Below are 22,428 nucleotides of genomic sequence, written 5' to 3' on the forward strand. Positions count from 1 at the left end.
AGTTCACAGAAGCACCAATCAAAAACTTACGTTTTCTTTTTCACTGCAGAACCATCTACTTCAGGGAGTTTCTTCACATTTACATCTAAGACACTTTCTTCATCTGATTCCTGCCCATCAACATTTGAGTTACTGTTAAAAGAAATCACAAAGTATTAACATCGAACATAACTTGAAAATTATGGTAGAAAATTTTCTTAGTTACCTTTACTGATATGACATTCATCCTGAGAATGTAAGGATTACTAACCGTCTCTGATGACTACCAATATCAAGTATGCAGCTAAGATATTCTTGACACTCTCATCACATACTTTACCTTTCTACTTATATGCTGCTACATCAATCTGATACTTTACGACATTCTCCGTATTTAGAAGAATTAGACATATATGGCTATTAACATCCATATAATTAAGCAAAAAAATAAACACTGCTCTGTATGACATGTCTGAGCATGAGAATGAATCCATCAACAGATAAATCTCAACTCATTCTACATGCACTGATCAAACTCTTCAATAAAACTTACCTAACATATTCACTGGTGAGCCTCATGATATGAAGAGAAAGAGGGTTAAGTGCTTGAGGCAAACAATTTTCAGCATCACTGAGTGGTATTCTTTCACCCGTATCAAGATTCAACACTGTTACTTGCTGTAGTATTTCCTGGAAATAAAAAAAAGGAATGACCATATGAAATTAATAAACTAAAAATCTACATGGCTACCTTAAAATGTTTTAAAACATTTGCTCTAGAGATGGGGCTCAGATGACCAATGAAAAACACAAATCACACAGCTATGAAGTATGTACAACTGAGCAACAAAATAGAATGAATGAGAGAGAGAGAGAGAGAGAGAGAGAGAGAGAGAGCACATAAACTGTGGTTCATTATGACTTATCATCAGCAACATAAGTATAACTGTTCATAACTTGTGTAGACTTGTATTGTTGGTCATTCTTTAGTGAAAATACTACTAAAGTGAAACAACTAAAACTGCATGACTGGTTTATTAGACATTTCTATATACTATACAGTAATTAAAGCTACAGTACTTACATGAGTCCTAGAACTGATTTAGAGTGAACAAGCTACACTACTTTATGCAATATAAAGAAAAATTAAAACTATGCGCAACCATCATCCCAGTTACAACAATGAAAAATGACACCAGAATTCTTTAATAAGAGAGCTGAGTCACATTTTCAGGATTCAACAGGTTGAATATAGAAGAGAAGAAAACAGCAAGAGAGCAATGTAGCTATGGCTGAATAACAAAAAATGAAACTTTAATACTCTAATTATTACTATAAAGTAAACCACTGCTTCAAGAGCTCTTTTATAAGTAATAACGAATTAACAGATAAGGATTTAACTTTCTACAAATAACAGACTAATGAAGTGTTACTTTTACAAAGAAAGAATTTACAAAGCTTACAAGAACAACCATTTGGGGAAATCTCTGTCTACTAAAGTAAGCATGATGTCTATTTCACTCTACACATAACCAACAACTCTCTTCCAATTTGTATTCTTACCAGTGCAGTGTCTGGCACCAGCTAGTAAAAGTGGAAAATATCATTCAGCATATACAGTTCTGTCATAACTGAAAGATAGATATCATCCAGCCTTCTCCTAAACTGACAAACATGGTTTAGAGATACAAGAAAAAAGTTGTACAGCAATTTTTTTTAATATAATGACCATTATTTTACAAGAATCTTATTTCACTGTCAGCTGTTAAACTTCAAATATTATCAGACACCCCAAACCTCTTAACAATCTGTGAAAACAAATATCTACGACCTACAGATCATGCATAGGATCACCGTGAATATCAAAGGTACAGTAGATTTTGAACAAAGTCCATCTTGGTTCTTTGTAAGCATAATTCTGAATGCATGACAACTTATTTAAGCAAGTCTCCAACTTTTTCTACAACTTTTCTACATCTAGCTCTAACCACATATCATGGCCTTGGCTGAGGACAAGCAATTGCCTATGCTTTCACCTCAAATAAAAACTGAGGATGTGGTCTTGGGGAAAAAAAAAAAAATAAGGATTAGGTGTAGTAGAAAGTCTGGACGTCCTAATAATGAGTGCTTCCATGCAGGGGAATGATCAGAAAATAAACTGCAAAAATTATGAAAAACCTATGATGACGGTGGGGACAGAAAGAGAAGCAGAAGAAAATGTCTTAGGTACAGAAGTTTAAAAGATGGCTGTTGCACTAGTGTAAGATAAGAGGGAGATGCAAAATAGAGCCAAAACAGAAAGATGAAAATTTGCTTTGAGGCATTTTTCTGAAACCTTGATCTAATACCTCCCTAAGATTCTAATAAGTGATGGAGGGAGAAGTTTTAAGGAAGCTCTAACAAGTAACAGCAAGCAAGCACACACCCTTTAGCCTTCCATATTTTCACATCTTTCAAACTAATGTCAACTTCCAAAACTTATCTCCTGATTCTGAATATAAATGAATGCAAAATTTTAAAAATATAAAACCTACGATGTATGTCTTCAAATATAAACCACTTCTTTCATAGAAACTTCTTACACTGTCTTCCACCAAATCCTCAACTGTGGCATGTCATACACAATTATGTGAAATGTATATACATACCAAAATAAAAAATGGCTGCTCCCCATTAAGAACCAAGAACAATTCTCAATTTCTTTAATTTAGAAGCCAGAAACTATAAAATTTATTATCTCATATACAAACCCATTGCTTTACAATAACCTGAACCTGTGGTAGTACAATCTCAAGACACATTCCAAAGTACTTGAAAAGGAATTCCAGACGCTGACCAATCTTTACAAACACTTTGTCATTTCACTAGTATTAACTAGCCTCTTGCACGAGCCACTCAACAAATGGTCTTTTCATATTAGCCATAAAGCTTTAGCACAGTTAGCCCAGAACCTCAACATACCCATGATGAGGCACTTTAACTATTCAATGTAAAAAAATATTACAACTATAAACTGCTATGGCATCTACTAAATGCACTAAAAAGAATAATACAAATGGTTTCACTATGTACGCCTTTACCAGGAAATATTCGGTATTGTGCTAATGCATGCAATGACTAATACAGCTACCATACAACAGGGATAAGAAACCTGCAGTAACACTGTGGAACTCTTGCAAGAGGGAAGCGTAAGTTGTTAATTAAAAAATAAAACACAAAACGCTAGTCTGGCAGAGAAATTAAACACTCATTTTCCACAAGTTAATATGAATAACTGTTGGTTATCAGCTCCAAGGCAAAGAGCTATCATTCAGAATAAGGTTTCAAAGGTGTAGTAAATAAGGGAAATGTCCACAGTGGGTTACAGGAAATTAATCATAAAAATGAAGTAGGGTGGTAGTGAAATTTGCACAATACAGGTCATATGAAATGAGTTACGAAAAAATTCTGAGGAGTGAGACTGCAGGTGTTAAACACACAGAAGACATGCAGATAAAGATCAATTTTACTAGTAGAGGTAGTGGTGGACCCAGATGCATACTCAGATAGGTGGAATCTGGAACTCTTCTGCTTTGGTGATATGTCTCTACCACAGAATTAGTCAACTGTAAAATAATGGGTTTGTTTTGGAACAAATAAGGGGATTAAAGGCATTACAGTACTTACATTAATAAAAGTCTAGTCTTTGCTCTTTTTTTTCCAAGATAACTTTGCTTGCAATGTAATTCCAAGCAAAGGAGGCAAACTCTTTAAGGAATACATAAAATCCATAGATAGGTGGTATGCGTGAATAACCAAATTAAACAAAAGTGATTGAAAAGAGGAAGAATACTGGAACTGCAGTGAATTTTAGAACAAATATTGAAAAGTGAGAGAAAAAATTATATAAAAGGAGTAAAGGAAAGAATAAATGACAATCACAGATTGAGGACAATCACAGATTGAGGATCATATCTCACAACAAATTTTCTGTCATGCCATGCAAAAACAAGATCACCTTAGTACATTTTTAAATGGTCATCCCTTCATATGATGTGATTAAGTTCTTATGGTACTAATTTACACTTTATAAGAATACTTACCCCTTCAAGATTTTATGTTCAGTTGTAATGTAGGAAAATATATAACCAAGATAAAATACTACTTAATGGGTACTTGTTCAGTTACAGAATTGCCTTAAACATGCAAGAGAGAGCTAAGAAGAAAGGTGCTATGAAGGATTTAATTTATCCAAAATTTTGTGGGATAGATAGCAGCGAGTTTTTCAAGATACATTTGGTAATGGCTTTGGTGGTTTCCTTGGGAAGTAACAAACTATATTTTTAATGATTTCTACCAACAATTCTTTGAATCTGGAACACCACAATATAATTCAGAACAAAATGTAAAGTATAAAAAATCAGTAGCATTTCTTTAAGAATACTAAGCCAAAAAATATTTTATTTCCACTATTTCTGGCAGAGTACTACTCAAGCCTGAGATTAATATATACAGTTACATTATGTACTGGTAATAGTACTCTCAAAATAAAAACAAAATGTATATACAATAATGGTACTCTAAAAATATAAAAGTAAAAATGTATATACAATTAATAAAATAACCATCATTGTAACCACCATATCAAACCAAACTGTCTTTCTGATTCTCTTAATATTAAAAATATTATATTAACTTTAATCAGAGTAAACTCACTTTGTCACTTATGAAGGCATCTAAGTCAACAGGAGACGGCAAAAACCATTCCTTGAAGAGAGGAGATGTAAGTTGTAGGCACATGCAAGAAAAGCAACCATAATTGTACTAAAGCATTTCAAAAAGGTAGCAAGTATTTTTACTTAGCACCTTATACAGAAGTTATTCCACAGAACCAAAACAAAGTATGAAATAACACTTAATTTAGTCAAGACTGAAGAGACTAGTTTATGAGTATTTCATATTACTTATGCCAGGTTATTTGACCACTAAGTTTAACAATACATAACAGTGACTGTACACAATACATGTTTTACATGCACAAACATACATAAAGTTGTCCCTCTTTTTCTGCGGATTTCTAATTCAAGAATCTGCTTGTTTACAGAAATTTAGTAGAAATTAAGAATTTTTAGATAATGCACAAAACAATTTCCTAATATGTCTGCATCTACATCCACAAAATCCATGACAAGTTTAAATTTTTAGGAAAATAAGTCCTAACATAAAACAAAAATACATCATGCAACATACTATGCAGTACTTACAAAAGAAAACAGTAAAAAAATTAACTGTATTCCTGGACAATTTATTTATTATTAAGGAGAAAATACAGAGAATGGCAGTTAGCCAGTAACACTCAGCATATGCCTATGGGTCTCCGAGTCTCCACCAAGACAAATCACTGTTTGTGTTGTCAAATTAAATAGCTTCTAGTGATACCAGGACTGGGAGACAGGAACTCAAAATAATACTAAAATTGCTTTCTCAAAAAGCAGCATAGCAGGATTCTTTTTACAATATGCTTCTTCTATTCTTCTTACTAAATTTTTTCTTCCTCGTAGAGTTCATTTAATAAGCTTCTGGATGATGGCATGAGTGGATTCACCACCAATGGATTAACAGACTGTCAGAACCCCCACGGCCTGGAAAACTGTTGCTTTACTGGGAGGACACCAATACATTTATTCGGCATGTTAATTAACATGATGGCTTATGTTACAGTGAAAAAGATACAGTCTTTGAAGAGTTCTCAAATCTTGTGTTGTTTTCAGACACATGGGATTTAAGTCTTCCCAACCTCATGGTCAAATGCTTTTTTTCAAATCCAATCATGGAGATACACACTTTTTTTCAAATCCAATCATGGGGATAAGATAAATTCCTTGGCTACTGGGGATGCCAAGAAAAACCTTGGTCATGTATTAGGTCAAGAGATATGCCTTTAATTTCAAATACCTTGAGGTCAGAGACAGCAACAGCATACATCTTGATCTATGTATCATAGTAGGATGTGCAATAGAGGGCCTGCTAAGCCTTCCTGCAGAAACACTTTGCTCTTCAAAACCTGCATCAAGACGAGAAAAGTCTCCTTCTCAAGGAGGCAGAGTTAGGAACTTGGTCAACAGAACCTCTTGCAGGGGAAAGGGTGAGATTTCTACCCACTGACCTCTGAGCTCTACAGGGGGCTCATTTCCAGAAGTTCTTGAGGTTGTGGAAAATTCAGAAGCAGAATCCTGAGACAGCCAAGTAGAGATGGTTTCAGTACACAGCAAAGCAAGATCAATGATGGAAAGATGCATTGGTGGAAGTGCTATATTTCTAGCATCCACAATATCTAAACCTGCATATTTCCATGTCCCTGTTCACTTAGATTCCCAGGGATTTATTTGATTCATCTGGGTGCAGAAAGTATTCCAGTTCTAGGCACTGTAACTTTGACTGACCACTCTTCCCTAAAATGATTACCTGGATTCTTGTGCCATTAGTAATCTGGAATGACAAATGGCGTGACACAGAACTGGCCATGCATATACCAAGATGATTATGCCAAATTCTTATGTCAGGAACTGTGACATTTGATAACCTGGGAGATATTAGACCTGCAACCATGTCAGGGAACACAACTTTAAGGTTTGTAACTGACACAAAAAAAAATAGTCTCTTCAACTATAGGTAAACAGGCTTGGGCAGATTTAATGAAACAAGAAATCTTTCAGGTCCTCTGTCAGAAGACATAAGGATAAACCTTTGGTGGCAGATCATGCAGAACCTGAGGGTGGGAGTAGTTCTGATTCCTGCTTCTTCAGAATATAGATCCTCCTGTTTTTGGAAGCATCTTCAGAGGGTTGACACTCACCTGCTAAACTTCCAGGCACCTGAAAAATAGTCAGTGCTGGAAAAAAGTTGCCACATATACTAACTGTAATCAAGGGCAGTTATCCGGACCTGACAGTCTTCATTTGGCGTGTGAGTAAGGGTGAGGTCTAACAACGAGAGAGTAGCCTACCTAAAACATCATGGAGGCAAAGTTGGAGCCTGCTACCTAACAACAGAGAGCTTTGCATCGGCAGAGAAGCATGTAGCAGAGGTTATACCATGGTCTATGCCAGGGAAGCATATGCCATCATGGATAGTCTAAACATAAAAGTCCAAGATCTTCCACTGGAGTGGTCACTGCAAAAATACATTTGCAAGCATCAACATAACTGGGAGACACAAAGGCAGATTGGTTTGCTGTGAGTCTCATAAGCAAGCTCCTGATTTATTGCTTAGCCTTGCCAGGCCTGCTGGCCTGGAAGGTGGATGTCTCTATGCAATTGAGGGACATCCTGAAGGCAAGTGCCTTTCCTCCACCTGCTATGCTCAGGTCTTCCTGCCAAGATTTTACCGTCTATAAACATCAACATGAGTTTGATGGCTCCTCACTGGTAGAATCAAAAAGGGTAAATCAATCTACTTTTCTATATACAGTACTTGAGATGTCAGAAAACATTATGCTGAAGGCTATTTCTTCACAAATCTCACTTCTTCCACAGGTTCCATCAATATCTGTGATGCTATATCTTCATGTTTGGAGATTACCGATTTACATCACAGATAAAAAGCGTTTCTGGAAAAGTTCCATGGTTATTTCAAGGCTAAACTGAACACTTTCTGTGGTTGGTACAATAAGAGTAACTGATCCAGGCAGCACCTTAGTTCCCATGAAAGTGGACTAACGATGGTTTTCCTCTTTCCATTTACATCTTTGTAATGAGTAAGTAAGCTGCACAGCCTGAGAAAGTTAGATGTTCATGAGCCTGTCTCCGCTGCTGACTTTGTGGCCAATACTAATGTTGGAAAATGAAAAGTGTGTTACAGCATCTTTCATTAGAATATGAATTTCCTTTACAGGTCACACCTACACCTTCCAAGGACTAAAGACAACTGAGAAAGTACTTCAAGAGTTTTCCTGCTTATAAAACAGGAAGCCGGTGACTGAAAGTGTTGTTTCATAATGGATCTGAAGTTACTTTAGGAGCGTACGATAATGTAATAAATGGTAAACCATTTAAATTTTAGGCAGGACCTTGTCACTGGTGAGGTCATAGTGGTGGATTCATGATGATAAATGATATTTGTATATTCTTATTTTGAGAAATAATTCACAAATGGTTGGATTTTTAGGTGTTACGCCTTGCAATACAATTGGAAAATAGACATCCCCGTTTCTAGGATGTGTTCTAAACACTTAGAATCCTCCACATTCCTACTTTCCTTACACCATTATAGCTTCACAGACACCATAATAGCTGTTTTACGTGAATGGATTTCACTATAATGTACAATGATGAATAAATTTCTCACCAATATTGGTCTAATAATATAATTTAGATCCACTGAAAAGGGGGGATCAGTTTTTCAATGGCATCCATTTAAAGACTTCTAACTTTACTCTTATCAAGACTCTGTCAATTGGACACAGCTTCATATCTGGTGGATTAGAATTCATGTCACTCATCTCAAGAGTAAGGTAGATCCCTTGCTCCTGAACTCAATCTGGGTGCTCTGATAACTATTTCTTCCCTCTAAATTGGGATTTGGGTAGACAAAAATAATTTTCCTTTCCCTAGCCTCACATTCTCACTGCCATACTGCAACAACACAAAGTCAGACTAACAGCAGGGATTTATGGATTTGCCCACACATCTGCAGTATAAGCACACATCCCTCCAGAAAGTTTTTGTCCAGAACATTTCACAACACATGAAACTGGCATTATACATAAAGGGTTTACTTGAAAAAAGTTAACTGTCTTCAAAAGATTACATTCCAATAATTTACAAAACTTATGGAATACTTATACACATGGCTAGAATTTGTCTTATATCCTATATGGTATGTCCAAGTAGCTCACGTCAAATCAGATGAGCAAAAGCACACAATTATGAACATTTTGTATTTCTTAACAGATAAAGAAGGGCGACCGTATGTATTGCAGATTTTATATATAAAAAAATAATAAATTATTAATCTTTTCTAAATGAACAGCACTGCCCATCCTGGCACTAGTAAACTGCATATCCAAAAAAGGTGAAATAAAAGCTAGTTTTAGTAAGCTTAAGACATTATTCAACTCAACTTTCCAATTCACATATACAATCATTTTTTAAAGAATATGAAGCACACAAATTCTGGACAGTCTGATAAGTATTGATGTTGAAGGCATTCATTCCAACTTAATCACATTCAAAGAAAGCCAGCATAAACTTACAGCATCTGAGAGCTCTTTTCCAGAATCTGAACGAGTCCGTACCATCATGTTGAGCTGTTTCATCTGTCCTTCAGTACTAGAAGCAGGACTGGTTACAATATCTAAAAGAAAAAGAACAAGATATAGAATAAACTAAGAAACTGAACTAATAAAATTACATCTCACTAAGGATAAACTATCTAATATATATACAACCTTGTCTTGGGTCTGACAAAAATTAATTTGTCAAGAGACTTTAATTGCTCTCTCAGAAAAGTTTTCAATGATGTGGTGCGTGTGGATCTTTAAGATAAGTGATTTATAAAATACAAAACTTAAATTCATTTCTATACAAGTATCCCAAAATTATGAAATTATACTATTGTCCTAGTTCTTGAGCACAATGGAACAAGGAAGGGTTAGTAGGTACCCAACTCCTAGTTAATCACACACCTAAAACATCCCTTGCTTTCAACTGCCAAATGGCCACACTCTTAAATTACTACTTGTAAAAAAAGGTTGTGTAACAATTAATGGGATGGGAGGAAGGCACTTCATTTGAAAATCCTGATGATGTACTGTATAGGAATTTCATTTAAAATTTTGTGTTCACACAACACTGAGCCTGAATTATAACTTAAATGGAGGCAATACCTCATGGGGTGGTACTGCCCAAGTTGTATCTTGTTCTCCATACTGCAGGTAATTTGCAACATACCCTTGGCCACAGATGAACTGCTCTCTCTTTCATGTCATTTATTTCTTTTGGTCTCTCCTAATCTAGCTGTCCAATGATTTGAAAACTGTGACAGTAATCTTGTAAAATTAACTGACCCTGATAATCATCATGATTTGGGGAGGCAAGAGCTTCTTATTTTAGTTATTTCCTTCAACTGTACTCACCTATATCAGCTATTCCCTGTATACTCCTGTAGCTTTGAATCAGATCTACCATGACTTCATAAGCTTTTTTCTTTTTGTAAAATACCCTTCTCAACTATGAGACTGGATACTGACAATGGTATTGTTCCTCTTTGTGCAATATGTCATTAGGCAAAAATACTCACTGTTGACTCTTACACAGTATTTCGTGTAGTGGAATTAAATAAGTTGATAAGAAGCAACAAACATTAACTACATAATCATTTAACTGTCTGCAACTACTGAGCCCTACATACATTGTTCAATAAATGTACAAAAAAGAAATAAAAGTCCCATTTTTGTGTAAATATATACCTAAATAAATGAAAAATTAGCTAATCAATAATTACACAAACATGGTATAACATTACGTTACAGAAAAACTTATGGTAAGAAAAGGTGAAATTCCAGTGAACAAGAACCCGACAATGAACATACGAAAAACCTTTCAAAAACACAGCAATAATGAATACTCACAGTAATATTGAAAGGGCAAGCCAAGAGCCTGCCTCTAGCACTAATAAATTAAGTAAATAACGAAGCTAACAAGATAATTTGCTCTCAATGAAAAGAACGAGCACAATGGGAAGATTACGGCATAGCAAGAAAGCTATGTCCTGGGAGAGTGACAAAAGGGCAACGTTTAATCACTGAGTCACATAGAAGGGTGAAGGGTAACTGAGGCATCATGGCAAAACCAGCATGCTCAGTGGGGGGGTTTCTCAATCTTGATCAGTACAAGTTGGTACAAGCAAGCACTTGTGCATGGAGGAAAGCCACAAGTGATTACAGTAATGGGGCTGCAATGAACAAACGACACCCACCCATGTAATCCACTCTTACTGTAAAATTACTAGAGGTCTAAGCTTGAAAAATATACATCCTATTGCAACCTTCAGTCCACTAAAATCTTTTCACCTACAATTTTGAAATAAATAAATATACGCAACAACAAACAAAAAACTTTACAAAATGTTTACAAAGCTTAACACATGCTTCCTTAAACTAAAAAGCAGATTACCCTGAGAAATCATCAAAATCTTATACAAAAAGGCCTAGTGGGTAAACTATGTTATTTTTCAACTGAAAGATCTTTAAGAAAAAAAAAAAAAAATCTGACAGTACCTGAAGGTTAAAAAAATTTATGGCCTTGGGTAAAACTGGGCAACTGACTTTCAGGAACTTCTTCAGTAATATTTGTAGATTCATTAATTAACTTATGAAATACATGAAATTTTAAAAACATAAAAAGAATGTATTTTAAACATCTAATGCAACATTCTTAAAAACTGATTCCATTTAATAACCAGTGATACATGTCAAGATTTTTAGCCAAGATAACAGAAAAACACATGAGAGAAACAAAATCACACAAACCTGAAGTTGGAGTTTCTGCAACTAATGATCCTGGTGTTCCTGGTGTACCTGGGATTCCATCGGGGGATTGTGGTTGTGTAGAATCGTCTGCTAAACGACTGGGAGCCCTTGATACCTCTGGTGTGGATGCTTGACTTGTGGTATCTTCGGCCTCTATCCGGGCAATTTCTTCAGCACTAGGACCAACTGCTTTTGCATTTTCTGAATCCTTTAAACAATGACAGTAAAAAAATTACATTTCATTCTAAAACAATAAGAACAATACTTAGAAAATATACAGTAACACATAAATTTATTTCCAATCTTTCAGCCACCCTACCCTGTTGCCTTGCATCCAGACTACCTGTACAGTGTAGAGGAAGGCTGGTTTTTCTGTCTGGCTGACAAAAATATTAAATTTTATAACATTCAAGACAGCAAATGAGAGTTAATTTATGACTGAAGGATTTTTTTTTATAAAAACAATAGTATTATGCTAAAGGAACTTGGCATTTATAAATATATTTCATGAAAAAATGTTTATGCTGTTCTTGTTTCCATGGATGCTACAGGCTTTACTGACATAAGTGTGTGTTTGCACAGGGTTGGCTAAGTAACATACTTAAGGTAGGCTAAACATGAGGAACACTGGTTAAGCTAGGGTCAGAGATAGCTCACATTTCCCTTTTGCACATTCTCATCACCAATCTGCATCTTGGTGCAAATAAGTGAATTGTAATATCTTTTCTTTTAATTAATAAGAGTCCACTAATGCCCATGCAAACAAAAACTAACCTGAGGCTTCACAAGATAATCTCCTCTGATTGCTTGGCGTAGATCTAAGGATTGTCCTATACTTATGGCATCTACGGCTCCAATGGTGAGTGCAGGGGAGGGCAATGATGACACACTGGCTACACTTGACGTATCCTGTAAGGAATATAAAATTACTGGATAGACTACTAGGAGTTTTTGCTATAATACTAAAAACTGTACAATAGTAATATAACCCTCATATCATTTTACATGTACTCTTTAAAAATCATACAACATACGTCAAAAATCGATTTCTATTAAAAATTACTGAAGTGAAAGAGCAATTTCTTAGAGAAAAATATAACCAGGATTATACTTCAATATTACATAGTTTAAATTATACATGAAAAGGTAAATCCCTATCAGAGACTGTTAGGGCTTAAAAACTATTTCAATAGGGCTTAACAACCAATTTAAGAGTTTTCTAGATAAAGATAACTAAGAAGTAACTATAGCATCAGAGCACTGTACCTAGCAAGTTGCTAGTTTTAAAAATTCTCTTTTAGATATCCTTGATTTGCTTATCAATGTGCTTGTAGTTGAACAAAGGATTTAGAACCTTAACGCTCTTTTGATGAATGTCCCCAACAGAAAAGTAGACTTGGTTGGCTGCAGAAGGCAGTGGAAAACTTTTTAATTCACTTATATGGAACAGCAACCTCAACCACCGCACATAAAAATTGCCAACTTTCTTCTTGTTGTAGTAGCAGTAGATACTAGCTGAATTTGTGCCACAAGAAAGACCTCACATTTTTGTTACAAACCATCAGTTCAACTTTTATCTATAAACTCGATGTTGCTAAAAGTACAAATACATCACCAAACTGGACTTGTAACTTACATCATCAGTGTTGCGTCTATTTCGACGTCTTTTTCGAGGTGGAGCTACAGGAATAATGCCAGAACTGGGTATCCCTGAGCCTGAAGAGGGTTGAGACGGTGGTACATAATGTTGATCTTGACCAATGAATGACGGAGAATGGATTGAAAGAGGAATATTACCTCGGACAAAAATTGCTTGATTATCAATGGGTTGATTATGAGCAGTTGTGGAAGGATGTGACAGCAACCTTGCTGGAGAGCCTTCTTTTGGATAAGGACTTTTTGAAGGTTCACATTGAGGCAACTGTTGAGATGCTGTGCTTTCCGTTATTGCTAATTGCAGCTGTAAAGTGGGATCTACTGATGATATAACAGCTGGCAAAGTTTCTTGTGCACCACGTGGAAGACTATTTGACTTGTCACTACCTGAACTACTTTTTGTGCTAGCAACTAAATCTGGCTCTGGGGACATTGTGATACCTCCAAAGTCACCTGAAAAACAAGAAATTATATTTTCAGTCAGATAAAAGAACAAAAATATGCCTGAACTACACTAAGCTATTACCTATGGCAAATATCTGAAAAACTTGGACAGCATACCATACCATTCTGTATAAATTTTAATGCCATATTACATTAGTAATGTGCTGTTGTAAAAAGTTTCCTATAACAGTTCTGTGCTTAAAATGGAAAATAAAACTACTGCATATCAAACATAGGGCTACCGATGCCAGTTAATTCTCTCTCTCTCTCTCTCTCATATAATCGTGCCCTTCCTTGCTTCCTTCAGACCTTCACTCTTTCTATGTACAGTTGACCCTGGTATTCCGGGGGGACATGTACCACTACTCCCCGCAAAAAGCTAAAATCCACAAATACTTACAACCCCTCTAAAAATGCTTATAACTGCTTATTTCTGATTGTTCAAAACATCAAAAAACCTCTAAAAATACTTATACCTAAACACTGTAATAATTTTACTACAAAAAGTGCATTTAGTCACAAAAATTATATGAAAATACAGTAATGTGTGAATATTTCTCTATGAAAAATACCATGAATAGGCGAATTTTCTGCGAATAATGTGTATATATGTTCCACAGAGAAATCTGTGAATAGGAGAGTCCGCGAATCTAGAACCGCGAATAGGCGGGGGTCGACTGTACTTCTGGTGGCAACTACTACTTGATAGGCAGTTTTTTTTTGTATAAGCAGTAATTAGCGGAGTAATGAGGAGAGAAAGAGCAAAAGATATTATATTTAAATGGGGTTATTTCTTTTTCCACTTGAGAATCATCTATGATGACAGAAGGAATGACAGAATATATGATGGTGTGAAAAGAGGCAACTTTTATTTGTAATGTTCTACTTACCTGGAAGAATGATGTCAGATCATTTTACAACTATCTCTCAGCTAATGTCACACAGTGAGTGATCTACATAATCACAGTAAGATAAGAAGTTAATCATTGTACGAGCATATTGATGTAATGGTGCCAGAAAGGAATTTGCATCCTATCCTAAAGTGTAACACCACTTACCAGGGAAAATCACCTAAGCATATTATCCAAGTTAATGAATTGTCCTTATGGTATTATGAACACAGTTAAATAACTCTGGCTTAGTTTCGATCACAAACACCAGACCTGATTAAAAATGTAAAACAAAAAACATAACTTACCTGCATTTGATAGTTTTCCTGTAGAGATTATATCTTTAGAAGGAACAGCTTTTAGATGATCAAGAGGTTTATTTTCAGGAAATGATTCTGAGGTTGGTGTTAGCTGGCCTTCCTGTATAGTTAAAGCTTCCATGCCTGCTAGTATTTTTCCAACCTGAAAAAGGAACATTAAATTTGGTATGCCTCTACACTTTCATGTGCCTGTAATATTACATGTAACTAGTTCTGCAAAAATACAAATCCTCCTATTTTATGTAGGTATATTCCCCGCACCAGCTGGATATTGGTTGTTAATGCTGGGTAAGATGGTAGGTAAATGTGTAGCATAATACCACCTACTCCCATGTCAAAACCCCTCATGCACCATAAAAGACAATGAGGCAGCCCTTTGTTACAGATCTTTCTCAAAACTATAGTTTTCTGCTGGCCCTCACTTTGGCAAAGTATCCTGGAAAGTTGCATGGCCTCTCATATCACAATCAAATTCAAAAGATTACTCTCACTCTTGTTGTTCACTGAGTTTGTGGCAAAGACTCAGAATTCATCAGTTCCTGACTAGGGAGTTGAGAGCTGCTCCTTCCCCTACCTCTGAGACTTTACTGGTGATCTGGATTAGATGCTTATGTCCAGTGCAAGCTTTGCAGTATTAGTTGAGAGAGAGAGAGAGAGAGAGAGAGAGAGAGAGAGAGAGAGAGAGAGAGAGAGAGAGAGAGAGAGAGAGAGAGAAACAACTGAGGTATTGCTTACATTAAAGCCTATAACACAAACACACACTCTCTCAGTTTTTTTAATAATAAGGTGGGTAACCTGCACCTTTGTGCCAGGCTGTATAGGAGGAGGATGTAAAAGTCAGTTTTCCCTTTCTCAGTAACATGAATGAAAAAATGACAGAGATAAGTACAGCGATCCCTCAACTCTCCAGATCTTCATTTACAACACTCAACATTATCCAACAGCACCAGACCCGAGACCAAAGATGCATATAATATATATAAATTTCAAAAATTTAGAAAAACCACTCTCCAATGGTTGGCAATGCTGAATAGCCTAAGTAAAATGTTGGTAACACTGCTTACACTTATGAAGAGACTGAGAAAGGGTTTGGGGGAGAGGTAGGCCCTGAGAAATTTCCAAAGGGGGGGGGGGGATACGATGGCTGGGCACCATGGGAGAGGAGGGGCAGTAAGGCTGTGTAGAGGAACTCACTCAGAGAGAGGGTTGTTTTAGAAAGTGGAATGGAATGGAATACTGTACAGTATAGAGTTTAGGCCAAAGGGACCTATGAGGTCATTCAGTGCTTGAAAGGAAACTGAGAGTAGAAAGGTTTGAAAGGTTTAACAGGAAGAAAACCTCGCAGTTGCACTATGAAATAATTGTTCGGAGAAGGTGGACAGCAGGATGGAAGAAAGATGATATGAATGGAGGTATAGTAAAAGGGATCAAAGGGGTTGCAGATAGGGGCCGAAGGAAAACTGCAAAGAACCTCTAGTAATGCCTACCCTGTGAGTGCCCTGACAGCACTACTCCTCTACGGGGGTTTTGGAAGGTGGGTGGAGCAGGGAAGGAGTTTGGGTAGAGCAGGGAAGGAGTTTCTCTGGCTGGGAGGGGGTGGCACTGCAGTGTGGGATGGGTGGAGAGGGGTAGGAGGCATCTGACTTCGCTGGAGCTTTTTTTGTTTCATGTTTTTACAATTATCCTTTCCACATTTTATTAAAGGATATGTACAGTATTGTACTGTAACTTGTAATGAAATACATCAAGCACAAAGCAAAAAACAGAGAAGAGATACAGTATGGAGAATGGAGAGAGAGAGAGAGAGAGAGAGAGAGAGAGAGAGAGAGAGAGAGAGAGAGAGAGAGAGAGAGAGAGAGAGAGAGAGAGCTGAGGTATTGCTTACTTAAAAGCCTATAACACACACACACACACACACTCTTTTCAGTTTTTTTACTAAAAATTTCATACTATTCTCATTTATACTTTTACTCTAATTTCTCATTTTTTATTTTTCAACCCAAAAGATAAATTTAATTGTGTATAGGGTACATACATACACACACACTCCTCCATCTGTATTTGGAAAAGTCAGCACCTCGGTATGCATGTGAGCAGTACATATAAACAGTCATTGATAACTCAGGCCTAAGAGGTTGAGCCCTGTGATAGCATTACCACAAAACACCAACGCAACTTTCGCAATAATCACCTATAAAGTCTCCAAGGGAAGCCTAGGAGGGCAAGGATCAAAACTCTCTAATATCAATATAAATACTTCGGTATGCTTCAACAATAGCCATGGTGAAGAAAAGCATTAAACTCCTGTTTAGCAAATCAACTGAAGAAAAAGTGATGATATCTGTGGAAGAACTGGGTCCACACCCACACACTTACAATTGTTGCCTTGTTCCAACGACTGGATTAGCTTTCACTATAAGTAATCCATATCTACATATCACTATATCAATTTAAAAACTGATAACTGAAAGTGAAAAATCTTTAAATGATGAAATATTACTTTTCTCTGACTGTAGATTATAATGCCTCATATCTTACCTTCCCCAATGAAACTGAACTGTATACACTTGCAGTATCATGTTCTACTACACGGAAAGGATGCGAAGTCCTTTCAGGTGGGTACACCCCATCCAAGGATGAAGACTGACTACCTGCAGGTGAGGGAGGGAATGGAGGATCATCGTCTTCCCTTTGCATTTGCTTGCGCACCTCCCTATGCCTTGTGCGTCGTCGCCCACCCGAACGAACTCTTGGAGCTGTCTCATCATCATCGTCATCACCCTTAAACAAAATAAAATACAGAGCAGTCAGGAATTACATAAGATAACAGTAAACAGTAATAAAGCATACATTATTGTGGATCATGTAGAATTCTTCAAAATTAAAATCATCCTTTGTCAAATCTGAGCATACCTATAAAGTATAAAATATTGAAAATTTGTAATACAGTGTGATGCTCTCACTCCAAGTGTGCATTACTGTAGTTTACATGGAAATGTAACAAGTCACCGACACTTAACTCTGCAAGAAAACCTACTTTTAAGGGATTCAAGTACAGTTTATATTCTAAAATTTTTAACTTAGTAGTGAAATAATTGTATTCTGTTATCTTTTCAGCTTGTGATATACTTCTTCACATGCTGAGAATAATTTGCAATTTTCATGGATATACTGACCTGAAGTCTTTTGCATGGATATACCTTCAGCAAAGTTGGTTTAGTTGTTCAAGTACAGTAACCTGACAGTAAGTCAACTGCAGGGATGGTTTGAGGTGGTAATATGATACAAGACTTCGAGTTTGTATATTTAGGAAAATATAAACCATAATCATTAACTGTGGGCTGTTCCTACATCGATAAAAACTATCATCTCCTGTTAACAGATTCACTCTTTTATGTAAAAAAAAAAAAAAAAAAACACAATCGCCTATAGCCAAACATTACAGCATACAATTACCCAACCATTTATGGATAAAAACTGGTGAGCACTCCAAATACCAAGTACTCCCAGGCTCCCCTACAACTCGACACCATGAGTCAAGGCGAAAAAATAGGAAGGATGAAGAAAGACTTCCTACACTCCTTCTCCCAACACCATACCAGCAATCGAAATGGGACCCAAGGTACTGCAATTTTTATAATTTAAATGCCACGCAAATAATGAGCTGCAAACACCGATTTGCATTTCCAAAACGTTGTTCGTATAATAAAGGAAATAGACAAATTATGCCTAAAAGCCATGTGCTTTAACTTTCACTAATGTATCCTCGATCCTCAAAAAATGTCATGGCATTTTTCAAAAAGGGGCAAGAAGGATCCTTTACTGAGCACCTAAGTTGCTCAACAGCCCATGGATCTTTTCTGTTCTCAGTAGATAGTATTTCAATGCACTTACAGGCCAAAGGGTTCTCTCCACATCCTCCAGACCTAGAATATCTATTAAATATTAATAATGAATGAGCAATGCCAGGGGTTGGCAGGGGACTCATTCTTAGCTAAGAATCCCAAGGTAAATGAGCAAAGGCATTACCTTGACAGAATCCAATCTTTTTATCAAAAGCTTGAAGCTCACTTACTCTCTTGGCAGTCGCTAACGCTACTAGGAACAGAGTCTTCCTAGTAAGTCCCTTAAGGAGGTAGATTGCATAGGTTCAAAACGTGGTTGCAACAGCCACTAGCTTATCTTCTTTCAATTTGGTTGTGTAGAATGACTTGAGATCAGAAAGATCCTTATTAGTGGAGAGATTTAAACCCCTATGACTAAATACAGAACTCAAAATTGCTCTGTAGCCTTTAATGGTTGAGGTAGAAAGGACTCTGGTAGACTTCAAATACAGTAGGAAATCACCTATTTCCGCTACAGATGTCTTGGAAGACGAGATGTTGTTTCTCCTGCACCAGTCACAGAAGACTGTCCACTTGACTTGGTAAACTTTGCTCGAGGAATGCCTTCTACAACAAGCAATAGCGTCTGCAAGTGCCTTTGAAAACCCTTTTGCTCAAACCAATCTGTAGACAGTCTGAATGCAGTTAGGCCCAGAGTGAACAGTCCTTGACGGAACCTTCTAAAATGTGGTTGTCTGAGTAGACTGGGTTTTTGAGGCAATAGCCTTGGAAAATCCATGAGAAGTTCCACCAAGTCCGGGAACCATTCTCAGGCTGGCCAGAATGGGGCTACTGATGTCATCTTTACATTCCGATGATTCCGGCACTTGTTTAACACTTCTCTCACCACCTTGAATGGGGGGAAGGCATAAAGGTCCATGTTCGACCAATCTAAAAGCATCGCATTTGTCGCCCAAGCTTGTGGATCTGGCCCTGGTGAACAATACAGGGGGAGACAATGGTTCTTTGCAGTCGCAAACAGATCTAGAATCGGCCTTTTCCACAGCCTCCACAACTCTATGCAAACGAGAGGGTCTACAGTCCACTCCGTGGAAGAACTTGTTTTCGACAGCAGAGTTCGTCTGCTAAAATGTTGAATTTTCCTTGAATAAACCTGGTTAGGATCTGGGTTTGATTCTGATCCGCCCAAATGAGAAGGGCTCTTGCTGCTTGGCAAAGGGAGAAAAAATGAGTTCCCCCTTGTTTTCTTATATAAGATAGAGCCATGGTGTTGTCCGAGTGAGTGGAAGGACACTGTCTTCCCGGACACCTCCGATGCAAACGCTTGCAATCCCCAGTGAATTGCTGTCAATTCCTTTATGTTGATGTGATACTTCATCTGTTCTGAAGTCCACAGGCCTGAAACTTCTTTGTCTCCCAGGAGGGCTCCCCAACCTAGGTCTGACGCGTCTGAATAAAACACTTGGTCGAGGTTCAGAGGGAGAAGCGACTTCCCTTGAGAGAGCTTGTCTCTTGAACTCCATCGAGCCGGATCTTCTTTTATTTCCTTCAATGTCGGAAAAACAAAAGAATCTTTTCTTTATTGACTTTCAGAAAGAGCTTTAAGTTCCTCATGTGTAGCCTTCCTAGGGACACGAACTGATCCATGGACGAGTCCCCAACAGGCTCATTCAACTGTTCGCAGGACAGGACTGAAGGGCAAGAAATTTGTTTATCCTCTGAAGGCAGGAGTTTATCCTTTGGGGGGAGGGAAAAACCCGAAAACTCCGAGAGTTTATCCTCATCCCCAAATAAGCTACCTCCTGAGGAGGAATCAGTTAAGATTTTTGGAAATTTAACAAGAGGCCCAAATCCTGGGTGGAAGAAGGGTCTTGTGAAGGTCCTCTGCACATTTTTCCTTCGACTGGGTGCGAATAAGCCAATCGTCGAGATACAACAAAACGTTGACCCCATCAGATGTAACCATTCTGCCAATGGAGCGAGAACACGCATGAATACCTGTGGGGCCGTCAACAGACCGAAGCAAAGGGCTCTGAACTGGTATACTTTGTGCTAGAATACAAACCTTAAAAACTTCCTCGAGTCCTGATGAACTGGGGCATGGAATTAGGCGTCTTTCATGTCTATCGAGATCATCCAATCTTCCCGATGAATGGATGCAAGGACGGACTGGGACGTCCCCATCTTGAATTTTGTTTTCTGTACGTACAAGTTCAGGGCACTTACATCCAGAACTGGCCTCCAGCCCCCCGAGGCTTTGTAGACCCCTGGAGAGGAGGTGTCCTCAACTAGTTAGACTACTACTTTTTTGAAGAGAGCTGTCACTTCTTGGGAGAGGGCTGAAAACTTCTTGGAGTTTGATGAGTAGGTTGTTAACAAAACAGGCTTGTTGCTTAAGGGGTTTCTTCAGAAATGGGATTGAATAGCCTTCTTTTAGTACGTGAACAATCCAACTCTCCGCTCCTCTTGCTTCCCAACGCTCCCAAAAGTGGAAGTGTCTCGTATTGCAGCCATTACTGCAATACCCAACACTTTGAGGGCCCAAGTCGGACATGCTAACAAGTCGAGTCAAAGAAAATCCAAATAATTGTCAAAATCGGTAATACTAGTCTTCGGAGAAAACCTGACATTAACTAATTGTGCCAAAAAGGCTACCATAAAGCAAATACTTCACCAATGATCCACGATCAAAAGAGAAGAGAATTAAAAAAAACCGCTGCTGCCCATCACTGTAACCACAGCCATCAGCCAGCAGAAACATATTGAGCTCGTTTGCTAAGCTGGTTCCTCTCTTACCCCAAAAGTGGGCGGGGTCACTCGCCTAGCCAAAACAAAAGTAGTGCTGCCGCGAATTTCAAAATTCCAGCTGCTGGTTAATAGAAACTAATAGTTATGTAATTACTTGGTAAGCAGTTATATAAAAATTCATGGCACACAAAAAGAGCTAATTTTATGTAATGGTTTTGTGTGGTAACAAACACTGACGGGTTATTTTTGGGAAATGGCTAATCTTAAGTACTGTAATTGTTTGTGGAGTAACAAAAGTTAATGAGTTATTTGAGGAAAATGGCAATTCTAAGTACAGTAATATTGTTAATGCAATATTTGAGGAAAATGGCTAATCTTAAATGATAGTTGGTGGGTATCCAATGTTCATAAGTTACTTGCATGAAAGGGATAATTTTAAGTAATGGTTTATGAGGTTACATATGTTAATAAGTTATTTGAGGCACTGATGACCAACTTACAGAGCAGATTTAATCTTAAACCTTTGGATTATGCAAATTCAATTTTTTCAGCACTTTCGAATACAAATGAGCCATAAGAGCTGACTAACTTTGTGCCGAAAATAACCTGTTTTCAGACTTGTTTCATTTTGTTTTCAAAATACACAATCCTAAGATAGTGTTTCATAGCTACCTATAATCACTCAGAAAAAACCGTGTTATATACAGTGTTGCAGTAAAGCCAAAACTGGAGAAAAGAGCAGAGTAAGTCAAGGTTCACTACATAACAGTAGCAAGATAAACTTACCAGGTTACCCAGAAGTGAACCACTACATGCGCTACTAGATTCTTCAACATCGTGTTTTCCAACACTTATTCCACTTAAGCTACCCTGTTCCTCTTTCTCCAATCCAGCAGGAGATATTTCAAGTTTCACATCTTCACTTCCCTTTTGTTCTTTAGTTAGCTGAAAAATACAAACATCCATGACATTTCTTTTATGTTCTTTATAGAGTATTCCTTCACTGACATACTTATAAACACATGAACTTAAAATCC

At 37.2% G+C, this 22,428-nt stretch overlaps 1 protein-coding gene across 3 annotated transcripts in view; it reads right to left on the minus strand.

Moving 5' to 3' along the window:
* Positions 1-22,428, minus strand: part of LOC136828830 (WD repeat-containing protein 44) — a 200,460-nt gene that overhangs the window by 26,456 nt on the left and 151,576 nt on the right. For 2 of the 3 annotated variants that reach the window (XM_067087089.1, XM_067087087.1), the window contains exons 4-13: positions 22,178-22,336; positions 17,337-17,579; positions 14,787-14,940; positions 13,125-13,597; positions 12,263-12,397; positions 11,489-11,696; positions 9,212-9,312; positions 4,675-4,725; positions 533-669; positions 31-132 (exon numbers count right to left, since the gene is read on the minus strand). In XM_067087089.1, coding sequence (XP_066943190.1) covers positions 31-132; positions 533-669; positions 4,675-4,725; positions 9,212-9,312; positions 11,489-11,696; positions 12,263-12,397; positions 13,125-13,597; positions 14,787-14,940; positions 17,337-17,579; positions 22,178-22,336 — 1,763 coding nt within the window. The remainder of the gene's footprint in view (positions 1-30; positions 133-532; positions 670-4,674; positions 4,726-9,211; positions 9,313-11,488; positions 11,697-12,262; positions 12,398-13,124; positions 13,598-14,786; positions 14,941-17,336; positions 17,580-22,177; positions 22,337-22,428) is intronic. The other variant, XM_067087088.1, reaches the window with a different exon arrangement.

Source organism: Macrobrachium rosenbergii, chromosome 43, assembly GCF_040412425.1.
Source record: "Macrobrachium rosenbergii isolate ZJJX-2024 chromosome 43, ASM4041242v1, whole genome shotgun sequence".
NCBI classification, from domain to species: domain Eukaryota; kingdom Metazoa; phylum Arthropoda; class Malacostraca; order Decapoda; family Palaemonidae; genus Macrobrachium; species Macrobrachium rosenbergii.